The sequence below is a fragment of the Labrus mixtus genome, chromosome 20 (genome assembly GCF_963584025.1).
Source record: "Labrus mixtus chromosome 20, fLabMix1.1, whole genome shotgun sequence".
Taxonomy (NCBI): Eukaryota; Metazoa; Chordata; class Actinopteri; order Labriformes; family Labridae; genus Labrus; species Labrus mixtus.
This window is the reverse complement of record NC_083631.1, coordinates 15,201,979-15,229,135: the sequence shown is the minus strand read 5'-3', so window position 1 is coordinate 15,229,135 and position 27,157 is coordinate 15,201,979. Positions and strand designations below refer to the sequence as shown.

At 43.6% G+C, this 27,157-nt stretch overlaps 2 protein-coding genes across 10 annotated transcripts in view; one reads left to right on the top strand and one right to left on the bottom strand.

Annotated features, from left to right (window-relative positions):
• The first annotated feature begins 619 nt into the window (after window positions 1–619).
• Window positions 620–4,809, top strand: hexim1 (HEXIM P-TEFb complex subunit 1). The gene has a single exon (XM_061065805.1). The coding sequence runs from the start codon at window positions 954–956 to the stop codon at window positions 2,046–2,048; it is 1,095 nt and encodes a 364-aa protein (XP_060921788.1). The 5' UTR covers window positions 620–953; the 3' UTR covers window positions 2,049–4,809.
• arhgap23a (Rho GTPase activating protein 23a) overlaps window positions 3,190–27,157 on the bottom strand; it is a 64,217-nt gene continuing 40,249 nt past the window's right edge. For 4 of the 9 annotated variants that reach the window (XM_061065799.1, XM_061065796.1, XM_061065791.1 and 1 more), the window contains exons 3-24: window positions 26,935–26,959; window positions 26,463–26,555; window positions 25,592–25,670; window positions 24,279–24,339; window positions 21,081–22,716; window positions 16,168–16,323; window positions 15,181–15,292; window positions 15,044–15,083; window positions 13,951–14,088; window positions 13,554–13,862; window positions 13,392–13,453; window positions 13,185–13,303; window positions 12,496–12,614; window positions 12,248–12,400; window positions 11,857–11,935; window positions 11,623–11,696; window positions 11,264–11,353; window positions 11,037–11,162; window positions 10,868–10,909; window positions 9,591–9,684; window positions 7,126–7,157; window positions 3,190–7,015 (exon numbers count right to left, since the gene is read on the bottom strand). In XM_061065799.1, the coding sequence (XP_060921782.1) occupies window positions 5,537–7,015; window positions 7,126–7,157; window positions 9,591–9,684; window positions 10,868–10,909; window positions 11,037–11,162; window positions 11,264–11,353; window positions 11,623–11,696; window positions 11,857–11,935; window positions 12,248–12,400; window positions 12,496–12,614; window positions 13,185–13,303; window positions 13,392–13,453; window positions 13,554–13,862; window positions 13,951–14,088; window positions 15,044–15,083; window positions 15,181–15,292; window positions 16,168–16,323; window positions 21,081–22,716; window positions 24,279–24,339; window positions 25,592–25,670; window positions 26,463–26,555; window positions 26,935–26,959 (5,118 nt within the window). In that variant the 3' untranslated portion in view covers window positions 3,190–5,536. Of the gene's footprint in view, window positions 7,016–7,125; window positions 7,158–9,590; window positions 9,685–10,867; window positions 10,910–11,036; window positions 11,163–11,263; window positions 11,354–11,622; window positions 11,697–11,856; window positions 11,936–12,247; window positions 12,401–12,495; window positions 12,615–13,184; window positions 13,304–13,391; window positions 13,454–13,553; window positions 13,863–13,950; window positions 14,089–15,043; window positions 15,084–15,180; window positions 15,293–16,167; window positions 16,324–21,080; window positions 22,717–23,316; window positions 23,714–24,278; window positions 24,340–25,591; window positions 25,671–26,462; window positions 26,556–26,934; window positions 26,960–27,157 lie in introns of those variants that run through there. The other 5 variants (XM_061065794.1, XM_061065793.1, XM_061065795.1 and 2 more) reach the window with 5 other exon arrangements.

Here is a 27,157-nt window from a genome sequence, read left to right as displayed (position 1 = left end):
ACGTGAACATTCAACGCGGACTAGTTTCCGTTAAAGGTTCTCTACATTCAGCGTGAAATACAGGAGGGGGTTCGTTGTATTCATACTTCAGCATTGGACTTACGTTGTAATGCAATAAAAATCTGCCACATTTTTCCTCTTACAAAGTAAGTGTTTTTTTTCTGACAATGATATATAATTTTCAGGATGCTTTTAAGTCAACTTTAATTTCGTAACTTTTCCGTGTGACCCCTTCATGTGTAGTTGGTTCCGCCCATACAATGCCCCGGACTGCTTTCTTGGTTTGGATTGCGTACTTATGATTGACAACTCGACCGTCCAATTACAAAATACTCTAAGCTTAGCAACAGCAAAATTATCCTCTTATCCAATCAACAAAAAGAAGGGTGGGCTTTATGCCGCTCATGATTCTGCTATTTCATTGGTTAACATTCTCGTCGGTTATGGTGGCCTTGTGGAGTATGTAGTTTGTTAAGGAGACACCGTTCGTTCTTCATCGAAGTTACAACCGCATGTCCCAGAATGCACCAGGACTGAAAAGCAGCAGCATGCGCGCGACTGGAGGCGGAGCTGCTATATAAACACGAGCACCCTCTTCTACGGTAGCACACTGGACACTGTTGTGACGGCGAAACGTCGTCTCCGGGTTCGCGAAAACTCCAACAGCATCGAAACAGTTAATGGTAGTTAGCGACAGTTGCTCTGACAAACCCTTCAAGGAGTAACAAGTGTTTACTGTTCGGACATTTTACTTATAGCTTGCGGGAGTTTGTTTTTAAACGTCAAAACTCAAACTTTGTTGAAGTGATTATCGGCTCATTTTGGAATTAGTATATATATTTTTTTGTTGAAAATTAAGTTTAACGTCTTTTGAGGAACTTTAAAGCTCAGTCCGGAGGCCATGACGATTATCTGAAATGCGCTAAAGCGGAACACCAGATCGGATCATCAGGATGACAGAACCAGCGGAGCAGACCCATCACCTGAAAAGTTCGGGCAGCCCATCAGGTGGGAGCAGCGGAGGCGCGTTGGAGCATCTCCCAGCCCGGAGCCGTGGAGGTCCAGATAACGGCGACAGGGGGCGACAGAGATACCAAAAACAGCAACAGCGGGCGGGGAACTGTGGGGATATCAACACAGACAAGTTATGGCAAATGAAAGGCGGACAGAGGGGGGTGTGCCCTGCCTTAGCAGCCGGAAACGATGTCCCTAAGTGCCCGATTGCAGCTCAGACTCATCAGAAATCCGATGTTCGTGCAGCGGGGGAAGACCATCACATCTCACAGGGGAAAAACGGCCAGGACAGACCGCTTGAAGAGACTTTAAACCAAGTACAGGGTGAGAGTTTGCTCATTGACTCCGACACTGGCTTTGAGGCACGTCAGGGTAAGAGAAGGCACAGGCGCAGAACCTCGAAGAAGAAGCGCAACTGGAAGCCGTATTACAAACTTTCCTGGGAGGAGAGGAAAGCCCTGGAGGAGAAGGAGACGGCCAGGGCTTCCAGACTGAGGGAGGAGATGTTCGCAAAAGGACTCCCAGTGGCCCCATACAACACCACCCAGTTCCTGATGGACGAGCACGACCGAGAGGAGCCCGACCTCAACACAGAGACTGGGGTCAGGAGACCTTCAGGGGTCGGTGTCCGCATGGAGGACACTGGCAGCGAGGAGGACTTGTTCGACAACGAGGAGGAGGACGAGGATGACGGCAGCGGAGGTGGTAGCGACGGTATCGGGAGAGCCGGGAACGCAGGTGGGGAGTTTCTTCAGAGGGACTTTTCCGAGACCTACGAAATGTACCACGTCGAGAGCCTGCAGAATATGACCAAGCAGGAGCTGGTGCAAGAGTACCTTGAGCTGGAGAAGTGCATGTCCCGGCTGGAGGAGGAGAACAACCGGCTGAGGAACGCCGTGGAGCCAGGAGGACCGGCCGTGGAGAGCTCCCTGCTCCGGCTCAGAGAGCTGGAGAGGGAACTGGAGAGACTGAGGGCCCAAAACACGGAGCTCCTCCTGCAGAACCAGGACAGGGACCCGGTTCCTACCAATTAAAAGGACCCGATTTCAGTCAGGAAAACCATCTGAAAAAAAGGTAACACATGGGACTGCTGCATTGTTAAAAAATTGTCATCAGTGTTCTGTAAACAGTCTTTCATCTGGACGGATGAGTCCTTGCATTGCAATGCAATACTTGACGTTTCTTTTCTATTTGGACTAAAATGATGTCCTGTTAATTTTTTTAAGAAGAAAAATGTTAATATTTCAAATAAGATTCGTTTTTATAAAGAGAATGTATTTGATAAGGCGAGTTGTTTTGTTTTCCCGGGTCAACTTATCATTTGACATTTGTTCCGTTTTTGAATTCAAGGCAAACATGTGTATCATTTCCAACATTAAATATTTGAATACTGCTGATCGGGCAAGCTGTGCAAAGATTGTTTTTGCAGAAGAAAAAAAAATCAATCCCGTGTGAACATTTTAACAGTTGTGTGTTAACATAAGTTCAAATAATAATAATAAAAAAAAAAAAAAATCAAATTCTGAAGTCATGTTGTAAAGCGTGATCTGAAACACAAGAAACTCCATCTTCATACTGGAACCTACTGTACACAGCTCCTTTTTTTTTCCAGCGCTAAATATCCAGTAAGGTATTCATGTGAGGATCCAGAAATGGGCCGGACAGAGGACAACAGTGGGCTCTGAACAGGAAAAACATTTAACCAGAGCAGAAGGAGGGGGATGGGATATGATGGAGATGCTCTTTATGAAGGTTAAGCCACTCTGCCTAATATCCAGTTGGGTGTTTTAGCCATGCAGAATGCAAAAGGGAATATTTCCCTCTATTGAAGAACATTCTGTTTACAAGAAAGGTGCTGCTAATGACTACAGCAATCTCCATAGTGATTACCAAAAGCTCTATATTTAGGGGAAAACATATTCTCAGCTCATTTTAATTGAAGGCATAAATAATGAACTATCGCTTTTAAAATAAGAGTGCAGACTCGGTAGTTTTGACAAAGTTTCCCTGATGTGCAGAAGAAATCTGTGCCAGAAGGCCTGAAGACACCTTATCCATGTGCAGCCTACAGATGGCGCCATTCAGCATGTATTTGGAGCTGTCTGACCATCCCATAGACTAAGCATGAAGGTCCATCCTCCTGTGCATATCTAAAAACCATCACAAACACACGAGCACATTTTTAAACATAGTTCTGTTTATTTACATTTTATAAACTTGCTTTAAAGCACACAGCCATGAGGGAAATCGTTTCAGGTGGACAATCTTTAAAGTCCAGTCATTTCATATTAGTTATACTCAAAAAGCAACTCCAAATGTACACAATACAGTATGTTACATATTAAGAAAGTATGTACAAAACTGTGTCTTTAAAATCTAACAATGAGACATTAGGTGGATCACATTTCAGACGTTTTGAGTTTTCCTCTTGAAGTCCGTTTTAAGAAAATATAGTCTGACGTGAGCTGATGCAGTGTTAGGGAAGGGCTTGTCAGATGTACCATATTCACACACTGTGGATCACCAGGCAGACAGAGACGGCCTCTTAAGAGGAAAACTACGCTTCTGTTAATGCCTGGGTTAGAGGCAAAGCGAGTGCATAGTTGTGTCCTTGGCTTAAAGTGTGCTCTCTTTAAAAGACAAAATCCGTACAGCCTCTTAAGTTAGACCTTTTGTATTTTAATGTACACTTCTTTGGGTCAGTGCCTTACTTTTGACCACAGGGGAGGAGGGGGAGGAGACCCAGAGACAACAAAAGGGAACGGAAAGATAAGAACTGACATGAGCATGGCACTGCAGAACAAAAACACATTCCAGAAATCAGGCACTTGTAGAACAAATCTTGAGGTATGCTAAGACCATCATCTATCATAATTATTATTCATTTGTTTTGCACTGGTTGGTTTTTCAATGTGAGTCTCTCATGACTTTACACTCCTGATGACAAAAGGTTCTAACAGTCAGTATGAGAGACGAGAAACAATAGATGAGAAGTTAGCATTCTGCTGTCATTTCCTCTTACAAAATGTACCATTTCCTCAGTCAGAGAGGATTTATTAGAGCCTGACCTTATGGAAATCTCCTCGTCACATTAACCCCGAGGTAATAAAACGTGCAGACAGATGAACTCCCAGAGGTGATGTGGTGAAAACACACAGGTTACAACAGACACAGGTGAAGATGAAGCCTTTTGTATGCACTACTCAATCATTAAATAGTCTTCAGAACACTGCTAAGCTTTTTTCCTCATTCTGTGACAAAAAAAAAAAAACACACACTTTGTCCTCAGCTCAGATCTGTGGAAGCGACACTCAATAATCCATGGCATGAATTACAAAACAAACAAGGTCAGCCATCACAGTGTGGCGCTGAGCTGCCCAATTATTTCATGTAAAAATGACCAGATTACATTTCTTCTCCTGCTACATGGAGTTTGAGATGTCGGTGTAACATCGGTGGGAGTTTCTGAGGAGATAAAGGTTTCCTGCACAGTGCTGAGAATCAGAGAGAAAGGCCGTCACTGAGGAAATTAGGAAACAGGTAACGCCTCGCTTAGGTCGTCTCCTTTTGAACAGGTACATCAAAGAGGGGAAGTCACAATAAAAGTACTTTTTTTTACTTTAATACAAAATATATATATAATATATATACTGAATATAAAACAAAACAACACAAAATAATATATTAAGTAAAAACATTTCAAGTAACATCTTGAAACAAATGACTGTGCACTTGTATGCGCTTTTTGTAAACCATAGAAAACTAAAAAAAAAAGAAAAAAAACATAAAAACAAATATTATAACATAATATTTATATATACAAGGTTAACTTAACAAGGCTTTGTACAAATGTTACAAAAGTGTTCATCACAAACACCTGCACGCTCAGACGTGGTCACAAATATTTTAGAGCAAACACACATTAACATTATTAACACGTAGAAAGAGATGACTTACTTGTGTGTGTGTGTGTGTGTGTGTGTGTTTGGAGAGTAAATGAGAGTTAAACAGGGTCTGTGTTCTGAAGAGGAACAGATTAGGAAGACTGATGTGAAAAATCAGATGAAATCCCTCTTGAAATGGTTTTAAACCGGCTATTTGTTAAAAATTGTATTTGTCAAACCCCATTTTAGTGAGAAGCACCATTCTCTTAAGAACCAGAGGGAGTTCCTTTCCTGGTCATTTCAAGAGAATCTACCGTTTAATTGATATTTTTCTAGAATGATAATTCTTGGCTTTAGAATTTCGAGTATGAGGTCTGTGTGTGTCTCTTTTCTGTTTCTGTATTATTTCTATAAAAGCACACATATAAGAAAAAAACAAACAAAAGCTTTGGCAACACTGGAATGCCCCCTGCCATTCGGGAGGAGCTTATCGGGAAAGAAAGGGTGCAGAAGCTGCTCTCTTCATTGGTACTCTGTGTTGCGCCGGGCAACAAACCCCGTTAATGCTGCTGCCGGTCCACTGGCCTGCAGGAGTCAGCAGCCCAGATTCCTCGGAGTGAGGGGTGGGATGGCAGGGCTCACAGGTACTGGTGGAAATTGGAGGTGGGTGTTTGACGTGTAGCCGGCCCATGCTCGAGCTCGTCTGCACCCAGAGGCAGTCCTGGTGTTTTGACCTGGTTTTGAACGGCGATGGGGGACAGGGGGAAGTCGCTGACAGTCAACGGGGGTCTTTTGTCAGATATCTCGGTCGGGGAAGCCACTACGGTGTGTCTGCGCCATGCTCGCCTCTTCCGCCGCGTCTCAGGCGAGAGAGGTTTCCGCAGTCCTACGCTGCGGAGGTCGTCTGCTGAGCCCAGGAGACGAGCACGGACATGGTCCGCCAGAGACCTGCCAACCGGGCCCGCTGGGGTGAAGGAGGCGGCCTCGCTGGGTGGCAGGGAATGCTTGGGTCGAGTCGGGCGCAGGCTCTCCTGGCTGCTACCTGAGGAGGGGTTGGTTCTGGAAGTTTCCCTCCCCAACCTTGATGCGCCGTCAGAGCTCGAACCAGATCGGTCGACCTGGGCAGCGGCCCCAGGCAGATCCAGCAGGTCCAGGGAGCGAGCTTTAGTCTTCTCTGACTTCAGCTTCTTCCTTGCCAGAGTGTCGCACTGGATCAGTTTGTGTGAGTTAAAGGAAGGCCGCAAGTGCAGTTTATGGGAGGTTGAGGAGGAGGAGAAGGAAGACGACGAAGGTGTGGTGGACCGTGCCCCTCCTTCGCTCCTCTCCGCAGAGTCTGGTGTGTGTGTGAGGGCTGTGGGCGGGGCCAGAAGGTTAGTCGGTGAGAGAACAGGATGCTTGCAGTGTGTGTACAGGAAGCTCCGCGGGGCTGCCGGTGGCTGCGAACTCACGGGTGTCGTCGGGTGTTTCTCCGGTCTCTCCTGCGTGAGGGAGCGCGAGGCGAAGCCGCTCTCGTTGTCCGTCTCGCTCACTAGCTCGCTGTTTTCGTCATCTGCATCGTCACCCCTCCCCTCTGACCCCAGGCTCCGCCCTAATGTGGAGAGGGTGGAGTAACCAGAAACAATGGAGCGGGCGTCCTCTGGCGATCTCCAAGGTGGCCCTTTCACCTCCACCCGAGCCTCCTCCTCCTCCTCCTCCTCCTCCTCCTGCACCAACATGGCCGCCTGCCTTCCTCCTGCCTCCTCTTCATCTTTACAGTGCGACCGGCTGGGAATAACCACCGCCACCTCCTTTTCTTCTACCTCCTCTTTCACTCCGCTTTCTACTACTTCCTCATCTTCCTCCTCTTCTTCTTCTTCTTCTTCTTCTTCTTCTTCATCCTCGTCTTCCTCTCCCTCTGCTCGAGGAGCAGTGCCCCCTACAGGCGACTCCACCTCCTCTTCCTCCTCCGCCCCTAGATGTCCCGCTTTGACTGGCTCATGCTCCGAGTCGTCATCCGTGCTGCTGCCCACGCGCCGTGCATTGTGGCGCTTCCTGCGTTTGCGACCCGTGACGGCTGACATGATGGACAGAGCCAGGAAGTCCTTGGCTCCGAGGTCCTTCTTTGACCCCCATGACCCCTGAAAAAGGAGAAACGACGTTACTGTGACATCATCGTACATAACACCTTGTATGTGAGCACTGCTGATTGTACAGGAGAACAACCTTGTGCTATGTTTGGAGGTGTTACCTTTGATTTAGCCGAGTCACTGTTGGTTGAGTCTGCAGGAGAGAGAAGCAAAACATCAGCCGGGTCACCATCACTTAAGTTTACAAAGACACCAGAGCAGTCACAGTGAAGGACACAGAGGGAGTAATCTTTTTTTTTTAAAGGACAAATCCAAAATGTTATCACAGAAAAACTGCTTCTACAGAGCCATAAAATAATACATAGAAAGGGGATAATAGTGTATAAAACACCTGCTCTGACACCAGCATTTGAGACGTGGCTAAAGCCAACCTGCTTGAAAACTTTTATGCATTAGGCAGCATTAAAGTCAGTTTGTGTCCTCTTTTTTTTTTTTTTTGATTACGACAACTTCCTTGACTGAAATTTAAGGAACTTGTCTTCCTCTGAGCCCTCTGGCATTGACATACCCCAGCACAAATATTTACACATAAACGTAGTCAATGGAGGAGGAACAATGATTGGGAAAGCGGGGGATTGGTGAAAGAGGGAAAAAAAAAAAACAGCTTTATGAAACCACAGCACACACCAATAACGTCACCGAACACACTAATATCAGTCAGTGAATGAAGCGTTTTGAAGCATGAAGGCAGAAATAGTTCTGAATCGAAAGAGTATGAAACAAGAACAAAAACATTCCCTCACAAACACAAACACACAAAAGCGGTAGGAAATCTGTTTTTGTCTTTCACAGAGTGCACTGAAGTGAATTTGTGGGGGAACCTGAGGTGGTGGCCTCTTCACAGGCTCCAGATTGAATTATTTCTCACCTAATAACAATGATCTTAAGTCCTGATTGGATGGATCTGTGACTGTGTTGGATGCACCTTTTGTTTTATTATATCAGGTATTACACAAGTGAGGTTGTAATGCTGCCATCTATAGAGCAGAAGCAGCCTTTCTGAGTCAAGTCTGAGTAAACCCCGGATCAGAATCAGGTAAATTATAGGGTCATATAAAAAAAAAAGAAATATACCAAATCATATTAGTTGATTCTACTGAAAGGCTGGCCCTTATACACATTCATTTTATTTGTAATATTTGATCAACTATTAACGGTTTAGTCATTTGAAGAGCACTTTGTCTGCTCTTAGCTTTTCAAGTTTAGATTATACATTTCTCCACTTTCCATCATTGCTTATTACATTTTTAATTACTAAATTACAAACACAAACCATTTGAAGAGAACCCCTGGGATCAGGACCCTTTTTCATGTTTTCAGACAACAGATTAGAAAAAAAAAAAAAAAAAAAAAAAGGACATTCCTTATTTCCTCCTTTAAATGTAAACCTAAGTTGTTGGTTGCAGCTTTAAGCACAGTGGCCCTCTGTTTGTGCTGTGACAGTGATCAACATCTGTGACTTCTGTTTCGAGCATAAACAGAACAGTGCCACCTAGCGGCTCTTTGCAGCTCAGCTGTGTGTGTGTGTGTGTGTGTGTGTGTGTGTGTGTGTGTGGGGTAAGAACGTCATGGTATGACTACACTGTCGGAAGCTGCCGACTGTATCAGGATGTGAGGGAGTTGTCTCTCAGTGACGGAGCTCGGTTTACACTCCAGTGTCACAGTTTAAACTGCAGTGTCACAGACAGAAGCTTTAACAGGCATCCAGTCATCCATGAATTTATTAGATCAGAGCGGGGCGACGCTGAAGTGACTTGTTCTTACAAAAACTCTGACTGTGACGCTGATTATCAGGAGGGGAATTGAGACTATGAAGACACAAACCACCATCACCAACACTATCAGTCTTTCTCTGTCACCCTCCCCACACACACATATTATTAAACTTTCACAACATGATGCACTGAATCGGTTACAAACACACACACACACACACACACACACACACACACACACACACACACACACACACACACACACACACACACACACACACACACGTATTGCCAGGGGAGTTCCCATCCTACCGCAGCGGCTGCTCCACAGGCTCAGCTAAGAGAAGGAAATGCAGAGAAACGTACAGAGAAAGTGAAAGATGAGCAAAGGTGGAGGAAAAAAAAGGTCAGCAGAGAAGAGAGAAGTAAAGGCACATTGAAAAACACTGAAACACTCCAAGTGCTAACCCATGTACAACTTCATTTGTTATGCTGCCTTCAAGTTCTGTTGGCTTTAAACTTTGACATACGAAACATTGAGCAGTCGGCAGATAAGAGAAAAGCACAATTCTCTCTTTTTTTAAAGCGGCCAATTACATTATATTTTGATTATGGATTATATATTTTGTATTCGAGCAACATTAGTTTTAAATTGTAAAATAAAGTTTCTGTTTCTCCGCCCTCAGTTCACTGGAACGAACTCATCGTCATTATAAACTACCAGGGAAATCCCAGGTTCCAGTTTCAAACAGAAAGCAGCATTCTCTTAGAGTTGCAGATTACAGCTGCCGGTATGCTATTGGTCGGTTTCGTTAAAGCCAACATTGATTGGCTGATAGCAGCATGCTCACCTGAGGCCTCCCCTAGCAGACCAGTTCTGCCGATGTTGGAAAGCAGGTGGTCGATGTTGGGGGCCGGCTGCAGGTCCTCCGTGTCCACTGGCGTCTGGATGAAAGAGACACAAATCATTCAAATACACAATAAAACAATCTGATTGACTTTCATTTTAGATAAGCTTCAAATAAACTTGAATCTATCCTTTAACATCACCCTAAAACAAAAATAAAGATTTTATCATCTGGAAATGAGCCGGTATGAAACTAGAGTTCCAAAACACTTTTACAGTTTGCCATGAAATCATATCTGAAGAGAGATCTCCACAAATAAGGCTCATGAAGAGACATTCCTGCTTTATCCCTGCTCTTCATCACAAACACAGAAGTTTGAGATCACATTTTGTGTTTCAGTTTACCTCGCAAACAGCAAACAGGGACTCTTGGGTTTTATTCCCAGAGAGCAAATGTTGGATAAATCTTTTTCTCTAAGTGTAACCAGCTGACTCATTTCAGATTCCACCTTCAGCACTTACAGTCTTTCTGTTACAACGTGGGGGAAATAATCCTAAATGGAAGATTTCAAAAACAGTTTTTTTTTTGTTTGAGAGAAAATAAAATACGTTTTCTGCACAAGAATCTATAATATGACACTTTTATTGTTGTTCTATTCAAATAAATAATTACTACCACACCTGAGCGCAGCAGCTTCACGTTTTTGTGGTTTGTAAAAAACAAAAAAAGAGATTTGTGGAGTGGAAAGGAGAAACGATTCCCCTCAGGTATACTGTTTGGTCATGACAATAACTAAAGCTGTGATGATTGGTTTATAAGTCAGATGAATGTAATTCCAAAAAGAAAAAACTACTCAGATAATGGATAAACTATTTCTATTACTTTTTGTTCTTCTTTGTTATTTATGATTGTAAATGAAGAGTCACTTTTCGGCTATTTTTAAGTTTTTCTAAACATTTCTAATGAGGAACATAGTTGTTAGTTATAGCTTTTCTAGAAACTGTAAAATGACACTTTGCTGCTTTCAGTGTAGCTTCACATTTTTTGGGTATGAAATCATATAAATCTTGACACATAATAAATGTTTTTTTGTTTCAGAAATAGTTCAGTGTAACGCTGTAATCACTGAATACTACACATGGCAGTTTACAGAGCAACTTTAAATCCTCAGCATCCTTTTAAAACCTGTTTCTGTTATATATATTATTATTTTCAATGTTTAAGTCTAAATAAATCTTGCATTGTCCACGTGCTTTAAGATGACAATATTGGGAGCTTACCTTTTCATCCTTGTCTACCTCTTCCGCGAAAAACCAGGTCCCCTACGAGAACGACAGAGATGAAATGATTTAGCACATTAAGGATCATTTATAATATGTGTGTGTGTGTGTGTGTGTGTGTGTGTGTGTGTGTGTGTGTGTGTGTGTGTGTGTGTGTGTCATCCCTCACATGCTGTATGAGTGTCTCTACTATCTTGTAGCGGTCGGGCATGTGTGTGACCATATCTTTCATGTTGTCCTCAGACGTCCGCACCAGAGTCGGCCCAAACACCAACGCCAGGTTACGAGGCTCCATCTGCGCACACACGCACCAGGCAGAGACAGAGCTCATTAATAACACACACTCACACTTGATACAATTTCATTATTATTCCTAACTTTTAGACCTTCACAGACCTTGTTTTTATCGGAGCTGTCGGCCACAGTCTTCAGGTGATAAACAAGGAACTTCAAAGTGTGATAGTAATAATCCGGGAGGTCTCTGATCTATAAAGGAACGAGAGGAATGACAACAGAAATAAACCTGTTTGACCTGCCTGAGGTCTAACACACGCACACACACACACACACACACACACACACACACACACACACACACACACACACACACACACACACACACACACACACACACACACACACACACACACACACACACACACACACACACACACACACACACACACACACACACACACACACACTCACTCACCTATTCATCTCAAATTAATTCTTGACTTTAAACAAACACTAACCAGTTTCTTCATGGTCTTCAGGCGATCTGATGCGTTCTCCATGCGGTTGGCATCAATGAAGTCATTGTATTTGTCTGCAACAAAATCAAATTAAGCAAATTAAGGTTTTATATGAAAGCTTGGCTGTGTGAGATAGTAATGTATGTATGTCTGTATGTATGTATGTATGTATGTATGTATGTGTGTGTGTGTGTGTGTGTGTGTGATGGCTTGTCAAGACATGTTTGGACTCACCATTTGTGAAGAGCGGCTCTGGAAGTTTTCTGAAGAAGGATTTGAGTAAACTGCTGACAACATTCAGGTCCTGCCACTTCTGATGACAGAAAATCAAAGAGAGGAGTCAGAAAAATAAATAATTGACCTTTTACTTTTAGTGATTGAAGGACGTTAAAGAAGTTAACTATATTCCAAGAAGAAGTTAGAGCATAAAAGAGAATAAAACCAGGTACCTATGTCCCGGTCAGAGAGAAAAAAAAAAGATGTTGAATGTAAAACTATTTGACAAAAACTATACGTCTGAGCACTAAAATAAACATAGCATAATATAGTATTACAGGTTTGTACTGTCAAATTGAAGGAAACCTGTCAGTTAATTAGTTTGTATTCCACATTTATATTTCCCGACCTCCTCTGCGGGGTTGATGTCCACGCCTTTGTTGAGCTGATCCTGCAGCATGGACACCATGGCGTTGTTCCCGGGGACTCTGTAGATCCCTGTGTACTCCAGACCCATGTCCTCCACTAGACCACAGCAGATCTCCACGATCAGCGGGATGAACTGAGACAGACAGACAGACAGAATGTAAGCACAACTACACCTCCAGAGACTAATCTGTTTCACCACATTCAGGGTAATACGAGAGGATATCGTACCTTATTAATGACACCTGGCTGACACTCCTCCAGCCTCACACCGAAAGCTTTAGGTCCCGTCTTCTTCGTCTTCTTCATGATGTTGATTCCCCACGGAGACTTTGGAGGGCCGCTCTCGTCTGGAGACACGTTGAACAAAAACTTTAAAGCTTGACACAAAACCTAAAAAAATACTGTTCAACATTCTTAAATCTGTTTTATATAAAGATGAACTGAATTCATAATAACAGCAGGGAGTGAAGAACAAAGTACCACAAATCCTTTAAGAATGAGTCCTTTTTAGGGAACTGTCAGTCAACTAAAGTATATTACACAATTAATGTTCTAATAATTTCACTGGTCTTGGATTTTCATATAAATTTAACAAAAGAAGAAAAAAATAATAATTTAAAAAACATTATTAAACAAAAAATCAATGTTTACGCACCAGATGCTGAAAATCATATTTCACACGCCTAAGCATTATAAGTAAGGACTCAGGAGTAATAATACAGTTTAACAAATAGTATCAAATGAGCTGCTTAGTTTAGAACAGTTGAACTCATCTTACAGGAGACATGATGCAAACGTTTGGGTAACAGTCAATCTCAAAACGTTCTGGTTCTTATTTTTAATTGTTAACATAAAGCCCGTTTTGGAGGTCTGAAGTTTAAGTCATTCACTATTGGTGTTGTTTCCATGACTCTGACCTTTGCCCTCTGGTTTTGGGGAGCGCGGCGCCCCGGCTGCGTTTTCAGTCTTGGTGTGCAGGAAGGGAGGTTTCATGCGAGGCAGTCTGGGCGAGGAGTCAGGTTTACTGCCTGTCGGACTGCAGGGGGAGACAGAGAGGCCAATTGAATTAGTTTGCGGAGACAAAAGAAGCTTCTTCATGCTCGCTTAATGATCAGGAGACTCACCTCTGCTTTCTGTAATCGTTCAGTTTTTTATTGATGAGGGCCTGCCTGGAAAAGCCGAGCTCCTGCAACAAACAAAAAAAAAAACCCTGGTGATGACCTGTTTCTAATAACACCTACACAAGATAAAAGTCACAGATCAAAGATCCAAGTGTGACCTCTGACCTCACTGTCCGTCTTGCTGTTCTCCCTGATGACCTTAATCCAGTCCAGCATGTCCTCCCGGTCCTCTGCCTGCAGCAGGTACTCACAGAAGTCCTGTGTGGTCAGCCGCAGGGCATGTTTTCGTTTGGTTTCACTGTATGCAATGTCCACCAGGCAGCCCCGTATGCTGATCGGCTGATCATCATCTGCCGCGCCTCCAATCGTGGCGCCGCGGAGCACCGCCTCCCTCTTGTCTTTGTAGAGGAACAGCGAATGAGAGCGAAGAACAGAAAAGACTCGCTTCCACGGACGCATGCCGCTGCCCACCTTCTGTGGAGGACAGATATAATGTGATGAGAGTTTGTTGTATATGAATTTCTGCTTTCATTCTACTTCTCATAAAATCAGAAGTGCCCACCTTGCCCTTCTCTGTGAGGATCTGTTTGTAGTGCAGCCATCCTTCTCGCCGTACGTCACTGTACGTGATGTTTCCCAGCTCTGACGTTGAATGGCGTTTTGATCGGACCTCCTCTGCCGTCCCGAGGTTGTCTAGAGACTGAAACACAAACACGTAAATGTTAAGAGGATTGGTTGATAGGTAAGCCTGTTTAAAGCTATTAGGTAAGACTTATTCACATTAACTCGGTCTGGAAATCAAGGCATGAGAAAAACAATCATGTAATAAATAGAACAACATTTTTGTAACCATCATCTTTTTTCGCTGCAGCATGTGTCAACATGAAGTTCATTCAGTGGATTTCCTGGGTTTTATTATGAACTAGAGAGACCTGACATATTCCCACTGATGCCCCGGCAGTTTGAAGCAGCAACACATCAAAGTGTTTGTTAAAGAAGAAGCCAAAGCTAGACTGTGGGATTACATTTCTATATGGAACAAGTTTAGAACTAACAAAAAAAGAACACGAGCAGCTGGAGAAGGCAGTATTTTTTTAAACATAGACATAACCCATACAGTACAGTATGTAAGTTAACAAATAAAAGGTTTATAAAATAATAAAGATATCACTACCGCACTCCCAATTTAATCATCTCACTTCAGTCCAGTGAATTAAGTCTCCTAGAGAGATGAATCCAGACAAACACGTTGCTGTAATGTTCATTAACACTTTTCTAAACACCATGCTGAGGGAGAGTTATACAGAGTGAAGAGACACAGTGATGTTATACTCTTATTATACTTCTGTCCCTTTACTTCTTCAGAACTGACTGGTATTTAAACTTCATTGTCACAAGACACGGGCTTATATTCCAACACTTCAGAATGTGAGGATTAATCCTCTACATTATTTAATGACATGATGTCCAAATCAAGTGAATTGTCTGTAAAGCAATGTAATGTTTATTAAATGTGACTGTTTAGTTGTAGGACAAGTATTTAGGGTTTCTTTGCTTGTTTGATTTTAAAGGCCAGGATGAATAAAAACAAGGATCAGACGATGAAACAAACAGTACGTAGGATCATGTGTGTTATTCAAAGATGAAAGACTCACCCCGTCTGTGAAGAAACTCTTCACTCTCTTTGGTAGCCTCCTGTCAAGTACAACACGATTATTAAGAGTGAGAATGTCTGCTCACACATGTCATTTCATGGGTGCTTATCATGGATTTTATTCACAGTTTGACTTACGAGAAGACTCGTCCTTCCTCTCTGAACGTGTTGAGTCCTTCGTCGCATGACTTGGAGCGCTCGGTGGTGATGGCTAGAAGATAGGAGGAACGGCGACTGGATTTAATACTGCCTGCTCGGTGAGAGGATGAATGAGCGGAGAGAGAGAGAGAGAGAGAGAGAGGAAGGAGTAGAAACAAAGACAAGGGACAGAGAGAAAGACAGAATGTGATGTAATGCCAATCACCAGTGTGGATGGTGTTGGATTAGCATAGGGGAGCAGTGAGGTAGGGAGCAGGTGAGGTGGTCGGAGGTGAGGATGGATGGACTGTGGGGATGTGAGCTGGGTCGGTGGGTTAGATTAAACACTTCACTTTTCTCACCACTGTGCATGCAGGAGGAGCTTCCGTAAACACTGACTGACATCATGCAGATCAACTTTTTGTGTCAAGAAAAAGATCATGCAAGACTGATTTTGTTCAATTTAACATTTACATGTAAGAATGTACCAAGTACTAAGTACCAAACTTCAAACCTATGAATCCCAATTACATCACTGCTTTATATCATCTTTCAAGGATTTTTGTTCATTTTTGAAGTTAAGTTTGAAGAATAATTTTGCCCATTTGCAGTATAGATCATCCAAGGGAGAAAAACTAGAAGAGGTCAGTATCATAAAAGAAAAAAGCCTGACGACAACCTTTTAAAATGACACTTAATTCTCCAAAATATCTTCAAGAATTTCGTTAGGAATAAAATAGAATTGTTTAACTTCTTACTTAATTTGAGAAATTAAGACTCAAAATCAGCACAAATACTTGATAAGATCGACATTATAGCAGTGAGGAACAACACCCAACCGGAATAGTTTTCACTTTTCATGCATGCTTCTTTAACCCCTTCTCTGGAAATAAAAACATGACACGTAAACATCATCAGTGAGATCCTTTTCAGCTGCATGCAGTGTGGAGTGAGGGAGGGAAGGAGGAGAGGAGGGGGGGCACTCACTGCAGTCGTGTGAGAAGAGCCTAGTGGGGGGGAAGGAGAAAGTGGGGGAGGCGGGGCTGGTGACCACGGCGGGTGCCGAGCTCATGCCGCTGGACACCACGGAGGACGCCGGCACATGGCGTGCACGCAAATCAGCACCGGGGCTGGTCGGTTCATCTGTGGGAGGGAGGAGGGAGGAGGGAGGAGGGAAGGGGGGAGGCAAGAGGGAAAGCAAGAAGGGATAGTTAGTTGTTAAGAGAAAAAAAAAAAAGGTCAGATGAAAAAGAAGGAATATAAAAGGGGTTAGACGGAGGAGGAGGCGAGGAAGAGGAGAGGTTTTTAAAGGAAGAGGAACCGTCAGGGTTACCGTCAAAGATACAAAACAGTTCTCAACAAAGTTCTCAATGTTATCAAAATTCATTCTTTCTGCAACAGGAACACAGATTAACGCCATACTCCATCGAGGAATTTCCTCTAGACTCAAGTGAAGAGTACACAGAAGACAGACCAGAAAGCCAAACATCCACACTCACACTCACAAATCCACAAACAGAAGCTGAAGACTCCAGAAGTCTAAAGTGACAAGAATGTTCACAGAAACAAAATGAAAAAAGGCAAGTAGTTTATAAATTGCAGTACCTGTGCCTCCTGCTGCCATAAGACGAGCTAGTCAGTTGTTTAGAGTAAGAGCAAGAGTGCGTTTGTTACACAGATTTACTGACTCCAGGTTTCAGTTCTTTATGAAATCTACAGCAGTGTACAGTGTCAAATGTCAAATCATAGAAAAGAAGAAAAACTAAGACTTATAATAAGATTAACTAAAGGTAGACATGAAATATGTTTTTGTGCCAATAATGACTTTAAAAAAGAAAGACGACACATAGGACTTTTATAGATCGTACAGGCTAAAAGTCTTCAATAGTTTCATCTGATGCAATGGGATATGAAACCGTAATACGCACACATGACTACTCATGTTGTGATGCACACTTCCTGACCGACAGAGGATTAGAGAGCAGCCTGATATTTGCATAAAGTGAGGAGAAGCTGGATGTGCCAGTGACAGTTTAACCTCAGGACTGAGTTGCTGCTTAGTTTCGGTGTGTTCTCTGAGCGGACAGCAGGGGGCAGCACAGACTCACACACAGACAATCACATAGTCTTTTTGCTAATTCTTGTAAGGGTTTCTCATTAGAATGACATTTCTGCTCTGATTCATTTGAAGTTTTCCTCATCCTTTACAGCCCTATCGAGTTTCACCATCTTCTCTTTTATGTTTGTCACTCCTTCTCTATGGATTTCTTCCTTCCATCACACTTTCTGCTCTGTCCCTCACTCCTCTGCATACTCCAGCCCCGACATAAGGCTGGAAACATTTCCAATCTGGGCTGAGGAATCTGCCTGTTTACAGCACTGCCCAGAAATAGCCGGGCTGTGGGTTTAACAAAGGCCGTCATTAACAGGCAATCAGAGAGTGAGCTCAGAGCCATGAGACAGAGACCAACCAGCAGAGGGGAGCAACATACTACAGCACGCTCCGAACCAACTCCAGATTCTGCAGAAAATACGGAGCTCAAGTACACAAAGAGAGGGGTGGAGAAAGAACCGACAGATAGAGTAGAAGTGAAAAAGTTTGAGGTGACACAGGAGCTTAAAGAGTCTTAAATAAGCTTAAAAAAACCACCTTTGCAAACTTCAATTAGCTAACTGAGAAAAACAAACAAAAGGTAGGGTACTGAGTAATTTACAAGAATATTTTCCAGATAATTATCTACTCTTTTCATCGATTCATCATCTGTCAAAAAAAATGTGAAAATTCAGTTTTTTGAAAGCCCAGGGTGAAAAGTTCAAGATGCATTTTTGGACTGATTCTCCTCAGTTTTTCAGATTATAATAATTTCAGCCAAAAAATGACAATCGGGCACATCGGGGGTAAATATTTACAGTTCTTTTCAGGAAAGATGTCTGATGTGAGTCATGGGTTGATTATCAAAGTAGACATCTGTTGCATAATGTAAGTTGATTGACTGATTAACGTATTGTTGCAGCTTTATTGATACACCTTTATATCAGACCAAGTAAGTTCATTTAAACAACTACATATACTCTGCTACGATGGCATTTTGGTCTTCACCAAGAAACTAAGAATCTCTAAAAAGCGGAGAAAGAAGAAATAGGGTGATCGAGAGTCAGACATAAAACAGGGGGCTGTATCTTGTGAAAAGAGTCAGAGGGGACGAGATGTCTGCCGGAAGCAGAAGCCAGAACAGAAGGTCTTGGTACTGTTCTGTGCTTTCCAGGGTCCAGCCAGTAAAGATAGACATAGACTGAACCCCCACACAGACACACAAACCCCTTCATCATCTAGAGAGGCACAATAACAGCATTGATGTTGGGCCGGAGAGGAGTGTATGGGCCCCTAATGTTCCCACAAGCACCGCCACAAAAACCTCCTGGTAATTTACAGCTTAGATCCAAGTCGTAAGAGTCCAAGTGTGTGCAGAGTAAAACACTGCATCGGTTGACATGTCTCTTCCTGTTTTAGACACGTGTGTGATTTAAAAAAATACTTGAACAGAAAATTGGAAAACTGTTAAATCTGTGTACACACCTTTGATCTAGATATATGTCCAGACATGGTGCTGTGCAGACACGAAGGAATTACAACAGCTGTATGTTCCCAAACAGGCCCAGATCATATCACCATCTCTCAGATAAAGAAAGAGAACGACAAAAAAAGAGGAGAGAAGCTGGTTCATGTCTACAGGGAGAAACTACAACTAGCCTAGTTTCAGTTCATGCCCATTAAACGTGTCCCGGCCTGCAGCTCTGATTCCTGCTTTCTGAAGGTACGAGGAAGGAATGTGCTGTGACACACACACTGAGAGCGGCAGAGTAGATGCCTACATGGTTTGCTGATCCACTGATTTTCTGCCTTCAAATGACTTTCTCTGGCCGAGCGTGGCTTGGCTCAAATAGCCGCAGTCATTCCATGTTGGGGTCGGAGCTTCTAAGTCAGCTGATTTGAATCTATTTGACGTTAGGGTAAGCAGTGGCTGTTTTCTCTAGGGCAGGCTCGCCTGACAGACTGACTTAGTTTGCGTATGGTTTGACTTAATGGCAGCTGTATGTGTCAGGCGATACAACCAAATATGAATCCTTCAGAGCCCCTTCTCTTTGAGGCTTTTCAGAACAGGAACAAGCTGGGACAAGACTCCAGTCACCTACCACTAACAGCAACATATGTAACTGTACAGTACATGTTCATATAAACAACATCCCATAGGCACAGAACTGCATCTCCTTTATGCAGCATCACAGCATCTATTACAGATTATTATCATTAAACTATACTAAACGTATTCAAATTCTGTCAAGTGGACTCTAATATGCAATAGGGTTTCTTAAACACCGAGTGTCATGTCATTTGCTGTACTTTATGGGACCGCTGTGGATCAGGAGGAAGAGTGGTTAATCCACCTGTCTGCAGATCGACAGCTTGATTACGGGCGCCTCCAGCCCTCATATGTGAGTGACCTTCGGCAATAAAACTGATCCCCAAATTGCTGGTGTGCGGTGAGGTGTATGAGGTGAATGGAATGTATTTAAAGTGCTTTAAGTAGTCGGAAGACTAGAAAAGAGTTGTACAAGTTCATTTAATTGAATCTATTTTTCATTATAACCTTAAGAAAATCTTCTTAAAAATGTGGATAAAAGGAGGATTACGTCTTTAAGGTCTTAAAGTCTTTTCTTTCCTTAGATGTCATTTGCTGGCTGAGTTACAAAGTGAGCCCACTGTAATGAAGCACACAGCTTTTCTGTCATTAAAATCATTTTCAACGGTTAGACTGAAACGGGGACAAAAGTCTACAACTTTGCGAGCTGCGAGGCTTAACTTTACAGTGGTGCTTTAGCTGATGTTCACATACCAATGTTTGGCAGGTACAGTGTTAAACACGCTCCCAATTTGAGTTAGGCACGCTAGCATGCTAACATTTCAGAATGTTTTCAGTTTTATTTGATCATTAACAAACTGGAAACCTAATTTGACCTGGTCAACGTTCTTCAGGAAACTTCAATGGATTACAAAAGTAATTCAGACTCATCCTCAAACTATGACAGTTTGTACAAAATGCTAAAACGTTAACATTTAAGTTGATTGGACTAATAGCAGGAGATACTGATATCCATAGAGTTAGCTGGTGGCATGGCTAAAAACATAAAGGTGACTAACTGAAAAAATGAAGATCCACAGAAGAAAATGATGACAGACTGTCCTACCACAAAAATAATAGTAAATTTGTAGCACGAGCCTGGGCACACACGTACACACACACACACGTACACACACACACACGTACACACACACGCACGCACGCACGCAGGATGTCAAGACCTCATTTCCTCAAAGACTGGGGGGCAGGCAGCAGGATTAGTGATTCTCATCAGATATGATTCAATCTAACTACTAATACTGTCTGTGAAACACAGAGGGAAGTGCCAGTGTTACCCAATGCAAACACACACACACACACACACACACACACACACACACACACACACACACACACACACACACACACACACACACACACACACACACACACACACACACACACACACACACACACACACATGAAAAAAAACAAGAATGAAAGAATGGAAAAACAGCATTTGAGAGAAGCCTGGAGCTTACTGGACAGACAAGAAGGAAATTAAGGAAGCAAACACACACTCCCACAACTCATAATCTTGTCTGAATTGGAGTATTGATTTTCCCCTCAGTTAAACTTTCACTAACATTCATAAACGCTCAATGAGGATTCTATTTTTGAAAAACAACGATTTAATCTGCAGGTCACTTTGGGGTTTTGTAAAGAGATTAAAGAGTAAGAGATGGGCCACAGGACGGAGCTCAATCATTATTTGCTTACCTATAAAGGGAATGGAAGCAAGGGAGTCATCCTCTATGGGGATGGGGGCGAGGTTGCCATTTGGTTTGCGTGGGGCTACATCTCCTGTGGAACCAGGGACGAGACCTGAGTCTTCAAGGTCGGGAGAAAACAAAGATGGTTCTAGCCCGTCCACTGGCAGCACGTAGTGAGGATGCCTCATACCGTGGGCGTTCCTCCGCCCAGTGGGAGGTTTCTGCCTCAGCACCACTTCCTGTGTCTGTGCCGCCACCACCATCTCCGCCTGCCCCTCAACAGACCCTCGTTCCCTCTCGTGGTTTGTAGGCCTGTACGCTCTGTCCTGGGATTCGCCAGAGGTGGAGGCGAGGGGGGAGGTGGTAGAGGCGGTGATGGGTGCTGCTGTGCCCTCCGGGGGACTTTTCGGTGTTGGGTTCCAGTTCAAGTGAGGGCCAGAATACGAAGGGTCCCTGAAGGAGTGGGCTTGCTGCATGATTCGGCCCGTCTTTCGGTAAAATGACGGGCTGTAGCTGCGGTAGCCCACCGGCTGATCGTCCATGCTCTGTCCATGTGGAAGCCGCCTGCTCTTGGGGGCAGCCTGCTGGGGCTGAGTCTGAGATTGGGACTGGGTGTGAGTCTGGGATTGGTGTTTAGAATGCGGCTGGCGAGACATGGGAGCAGCTTGTGTTGCACCGTAATGGTTCCCCTGCTTGGTGAAGGCATCGGTCCGAGCAGGCGGTCGAGGAGCCTGCTGTTGCCATGACGGCCTCTCAAACCGAGGCGAAACCAGTCCGGCTGCTGCTTGGTCCAGCATCTCTAAAGAGCGGCCGTGGCGGTCATACAGGGCTAGCAGGTTTTCAGAGCGTGTTCGTGTATAGCTTGTGGGTGGATGGCCCCTACCAGGGCCCGATTCCCAATCTCCATAAGACCAGTAGGGCTCTCCCTGGGGTCCTGGTCCTGACTGCTGCAGTAACAGCAGAGTGTCCTGGGAGGCGCTGTGCGGCCAGCCACCTGACCGCTGCTGCTGCCTCCTCGATTCACTGAGCCGGTCCTGTGAGTAGCTGCGGTGTCGGGTCTGCATGCTGCGTCCTGACCGCTCAGGCACCTGGCTGAAGTACCAATCTGACAGCGCCTGCTGACAGCGCTCAGTGCGTCCGTGGCTGAGCTGGGGCAGGGGGGGACTGGTCCACGCTGAGCTGGACTTGCGTGGCTGAGCCTGTGAGGGCCCGGCAGCATGGTGATTAGGGTAGTGGACTTGCAGGGGGCTGGACAAAGGACCTCCTGATGAGGAGGAAGAAGAATAGGAGCGCCCCCTGGTCTGACCCTGAGGCTGCTGGCTGGTCATCCCGTATTGGATCTCCTCTGTCCGGTGAGCTGGGCTACTGTGACCCACACCGCCTGGCTCTCCCGCCCGCCCCTCCTGCCAGCTAGCTGGGCTTCCCACAGTGGAGCGGTTGTCCAGGGGTGAAGAAGGGCTTGAGGAACCTTGCCAGCGACTCCAGTTATCCAGCTGGTTCTGGCCCATAGGCGCTGACGGAGGAGCTCCTGCAGGGGACGTGGTTTTGCTGCGGGGGTAACAGGGGGGAGGTGGTGGCGGGAGGTTCTCAGCTCCCCCTGAGTAGGGTTCGTTGCCTGTCAGGTAGGCATCCTGGGAGTATGCCTGGAAGAGAGAGGGAGTAGAGAGGAGCAGTTAGATAAGACGGAACAGAAAGAGATAAGCTAGAGAAGGTGAATGTGTGCCGTTGTGACGATTGTAAATCAAACATTTTTACACTCTTGCTGTAAACAAGATTTAAAACAACGCAGACCAAAACAATAACTCTATTAGACAACTTCATGCCGCTGTTTATTACACAACAAACCCTAAAGTGGGACGGTCTCTCTCAGCCTTTGCCACAGTTTGTCCCCAGGGCCTCAGCGCTCAACACAAACACTTGCTCGCTAGCAAACTGCACAAACTGCCTGCAGCAAAAGCCTCAACCCTCACTGAACAGCAGCCTGCTGGAAATACACAAGTCCCCAGCAATGTTGAGTACACACACACATACAGGGCATATCTACGCACACTGCGCTGCCTCGAAAGGATCCATGGTTTACAAGTACAGATTACTTTATCAAAAGACACATATTCACATTTAGAGCATCGATAACTACTTGTAATCCACGTAATAACAACAGGAAACAAAAACAAAACGTCCCTTCTGCTGATTATGTAAAGCTCAATCATACAAACATTTAAGACAAGTTTTTCAAGGTTTACCTGAACCACCCAAACAGAATCCAGAGCCTTTCCTCAGCCCGCACGTTAAGCGTGTATTTACCACAAACAGATTCAGAGGAGGACGAGTCAGAAGACTTTTCCTCACCAACTCTCCTGCTACTCTTCAGATTCTACACCCTTCTCCTCCTCTAAGAAACATTCAATCGCTCGCTCCTTCTTCTATTTAATTTTTTTTTGAAAGTTTTCTGTTGATCTCCTTGTTGTCTCCTCTCTCGGATCTTTCCAAACTCCCTCCTTCCTCCCTCTCATTCTCTGCCTTACTCCACCCTGTGGGAGTGTGGAAGGAGGCGCAGCACTGGTGATGTCATGCCAGGAATGCAGCAGATTCAGGCATAGCATCGAGGAAGGGGAGGAGCGTGAGGACAGAGGAGTGGGTTTTTAAAAAATGAAAACATGGCGGTGTTCTGAAATAGAGAGGTAGGTTTTGGACTCCTTTGGCAGGAACGCAAACAATTCTGCGTGAATGACTCAAATCTGGTGATCCGGTTTTTTGTGTTAGCTGTTGCTCTGTGTTAATGGGAGGGACGAGGCGAGGGATGATGCATGTCTCATCATGTGAGCCAGCGTGGGGCAACCTGTGGAGCGACAAAAATGTGTTGTACAGTACATGGGTGTGTGTGAACAAGCGCAGGGATGTTTTGGTTTTTTTTAACATTAAGCTTTAGCAGTCAGGAAACCGGCAGCCTTTTAATGTATGCGTGTCGTAAGCTAAACACAGAGCAGAGCGCATCTGAGTCACTCCACAGTCATTCTTACAAAATCTCGACATTCTTTGTCAACAACGACAGGGTGAATCCAGGTTCAACTCTGCAAACAAGCGTGACAGAATACACAATTTGCTGCACGGAAAAAGAGAGATTGAAGTGTGTAACTCATGACATGTGAGGGGTTAGTTTGATGTTTTTTTGTTGGATAAGGTGCGTTAAAAATCCCATACTCACACTTACCAACTGAAGCACATCTTCGTCTTTTGGCATAATGGAGAGCTCCAACATACTCTCACTGCAAGAGATACACAGGGAGAATAATGACAATCTCAATGAATCTCAATAATGAGAATTATAGGTGAAAAACTAAGGATATTGACTTCACATCAAATATCCTGACCATTTGTAACTATAGCGATATAACGATTGTGAAAATCAGGACTGATACTGAAAGACTTTTAAAATAATTTAGCTGATTACTGATTCTGATGTTTTTTTTTCATTCATTCATACATTTCATGCGATGTATTTAAATTGTTGTTAGTGGTCCCTCTTGTTGAAATGTCACATGTCTGACTGACTGTTGCTGATCTTTGCTGAGATGGTATACCACTGGACATTTTCTTTCATATTTGATCATGAAAACAAATGTAGAGTTTGTCCAACAGATGACTTCTCCAGCCCAATAAAATATTCTTCTCTGAGTCAGCAGTAAGGTAGCGCTTGCCAGCATTAAATTAAACAGATAAACATCAGCTTCTGACATCAGTGCCAGCCACATTTTTTGCCGATGAGCTTATGTCTGTCAACAGGGCTGATATCGGCCAACACCAATGTTCAACCGAACCATTGGTGCATCCCTAGCTGCAAAGGTTGTGTTCTTTTGTGTGCTCCTTCAAGTCAACTTTGACGCATGAGAAAGTGGAGACAGTCTACACAGACGGAGAGATGATGTACTGAGGCCAACCGGGTAATGCTTCTTCTAGCACGTCTATTTTCACTTCAATTAAACGCTGATTTATGGATAGAAGGTTGGCCTGTAGAGAGGGAGGATCGTTTTTTGGATAGGAGAATCCTCGACTCAGGTGACGTGCATATGTGAAGTTTAGTAAGTCTGAAATGTATTTAGCTCTTTTTGGGTTTTAGACTTACAAACCGTTAATATGTAACACACTCATGTATGAAAAGTTGATTTCAGCACCTAAGCTTAGGCATCTGAATAGAAAGACACAGTACAAAAGGTCAATTAAATAAAATAGTTTCTTTTTTTGTAGTCTAAACCAGGCAGCAGATAAAACCTAACTAGTCCATCCTTAGTCCGGTTTATGCTTCACTTCTTCAGCTCCCTGTTTCCCGTGTGGAGCATCGTACCTTCTGACTTTAGGAGTGTGTAGAGAACACTGCTGCAGGCTACTCTTTATTAGAAGCATAGAAAATGTATACAAGTGCTGTCTTCACTAAGGTGAGCTAACAAAGAAAAGGCAAACACACTGCTGGCTAAATCAATAGACCAAAGGCCCACAGTGCTGAAAGGCAGAACGTCTTACCTGTTCTGAATGAGGGCGATCACCTGCGAGTACGTCTTCCCTAAAACACTCTCTCCGTTCACTTTCACCAGACGGTCCCCTGCAAAAAACACACACAAAACAAACACATGTAACCACAATAGTTTATTACTATATCCAATGCATTTGAATTTACTTCAATACTAAATTATTTATTAAATACTTTCTTAAAACAATGTAATGGCCAAAGTGTGTCTCACTTCAACAAAACGTGAGGCGGTGCCATACATCTCATCTCAGGCCAAGAAAAAGATCTTGTGTATTATAATTCTTTAATAGAAAACTAAAATATCTCTCAAATAATCAGTAATGTGTTCCCAGTTTAATAATATAAAGCCTGTGATGTCAGCTCTGCTTAGCCGTCTATGAACGGAGGCTCCTGGAAAGACTTCAGATAACTGTGTTTAAAGTCTGTATGCATTAATGTTGACTTCATGCAAGATGGAACACATCCAAATGTGCTTTGAGAGTGTGCGTTTAATGTGTTCACTCTAGCATGGGACGTTCTGGATCTGACAAGCGTGCACACTGTAGTACTGGTTGTGTGTGTCTGAGCTGAGACACAACAGAAACACTTCAGTAGCTCTGTCACATTCAAAAACCACTAGAGGCTTTGAGTTGTCATACTGGTATCTGTGTTATATCACCCAAAGAAGTTAAAAAAAAAAAAAAAGTCTCGTGTGGGAAAAATACAAATGTTATGTAATGTAGTAAATGCGCTAAACCCCACTCTGAATATTCCATGCAGTGTGCATCTGCTCCTATCTGCAGAATCACATGATCAGAGCTCTCCCCGACAGATTTCCAATGCAAACCAGGATGCTAATGCTCCTGTAGCTTGTGTTCCTTTTACCTGTGCATAAGCCCGCCTGATGGGCCGGACCTTTTTCTCTAACGCTCTTCACAAATATGGTGTCCATCGGCTCCAGTCGACCTTTCTGGTAACCTGGAGTACAAAAGACAAAACAGAACTGATGAGGGACAAGACAAAGAAACTTCATCATTCTTAAGAATAAATATTAAAGTTAAAAGCTTTGCATCTTTTCAGTAACTTTGCTCTACTACCTTTCTGGCCTGCAGAATGTTTAAATATGAGCTAAATTAACATTAAATACTTCTGTTCTCTTTTGAGTCCAAACGCAGTTGGACATGATTATTTAGCTGCAGTGTTGCATAGTGTCCTCTAGGGGGCACAGATGAGCTGCACAATAGAGGGCAGAGGATGGAATAATGGAGGTCTCAGCTCATCATATCATTAATATCTAACTGCCTTATAAAGAGAAGACAGGGAAAGAGGTAAAAAAAAACAAAAAAAAAAAACATACCCTTTCCGTTACCGTTCTCCTCATCCTGCAAAGAACAGAGACAGAGAAAGTTACTGCTTCAATCCAAAGTCAAGTCAAATTAAGTCATATTTATAGTAAACAACCAGTGTCAAAGTGTTTAAAGAGACAAGTAAAAAAGATATCTGAGTACGAGCTTGTGTCAAAATAAGAACACTTTCATTGTTATATTTATAATTCAAGTTACTACAATGAAACTAAAAAC

Excerpts from the sequence above, each read along its gene's own strand:
- hexim1 (XM_061065805.1), top strand. The coding sequence starts at position 954 with ATGACAGAACCAGCGGAGCAGACCCATCACCTGAAAAGTTCGGGCAGC.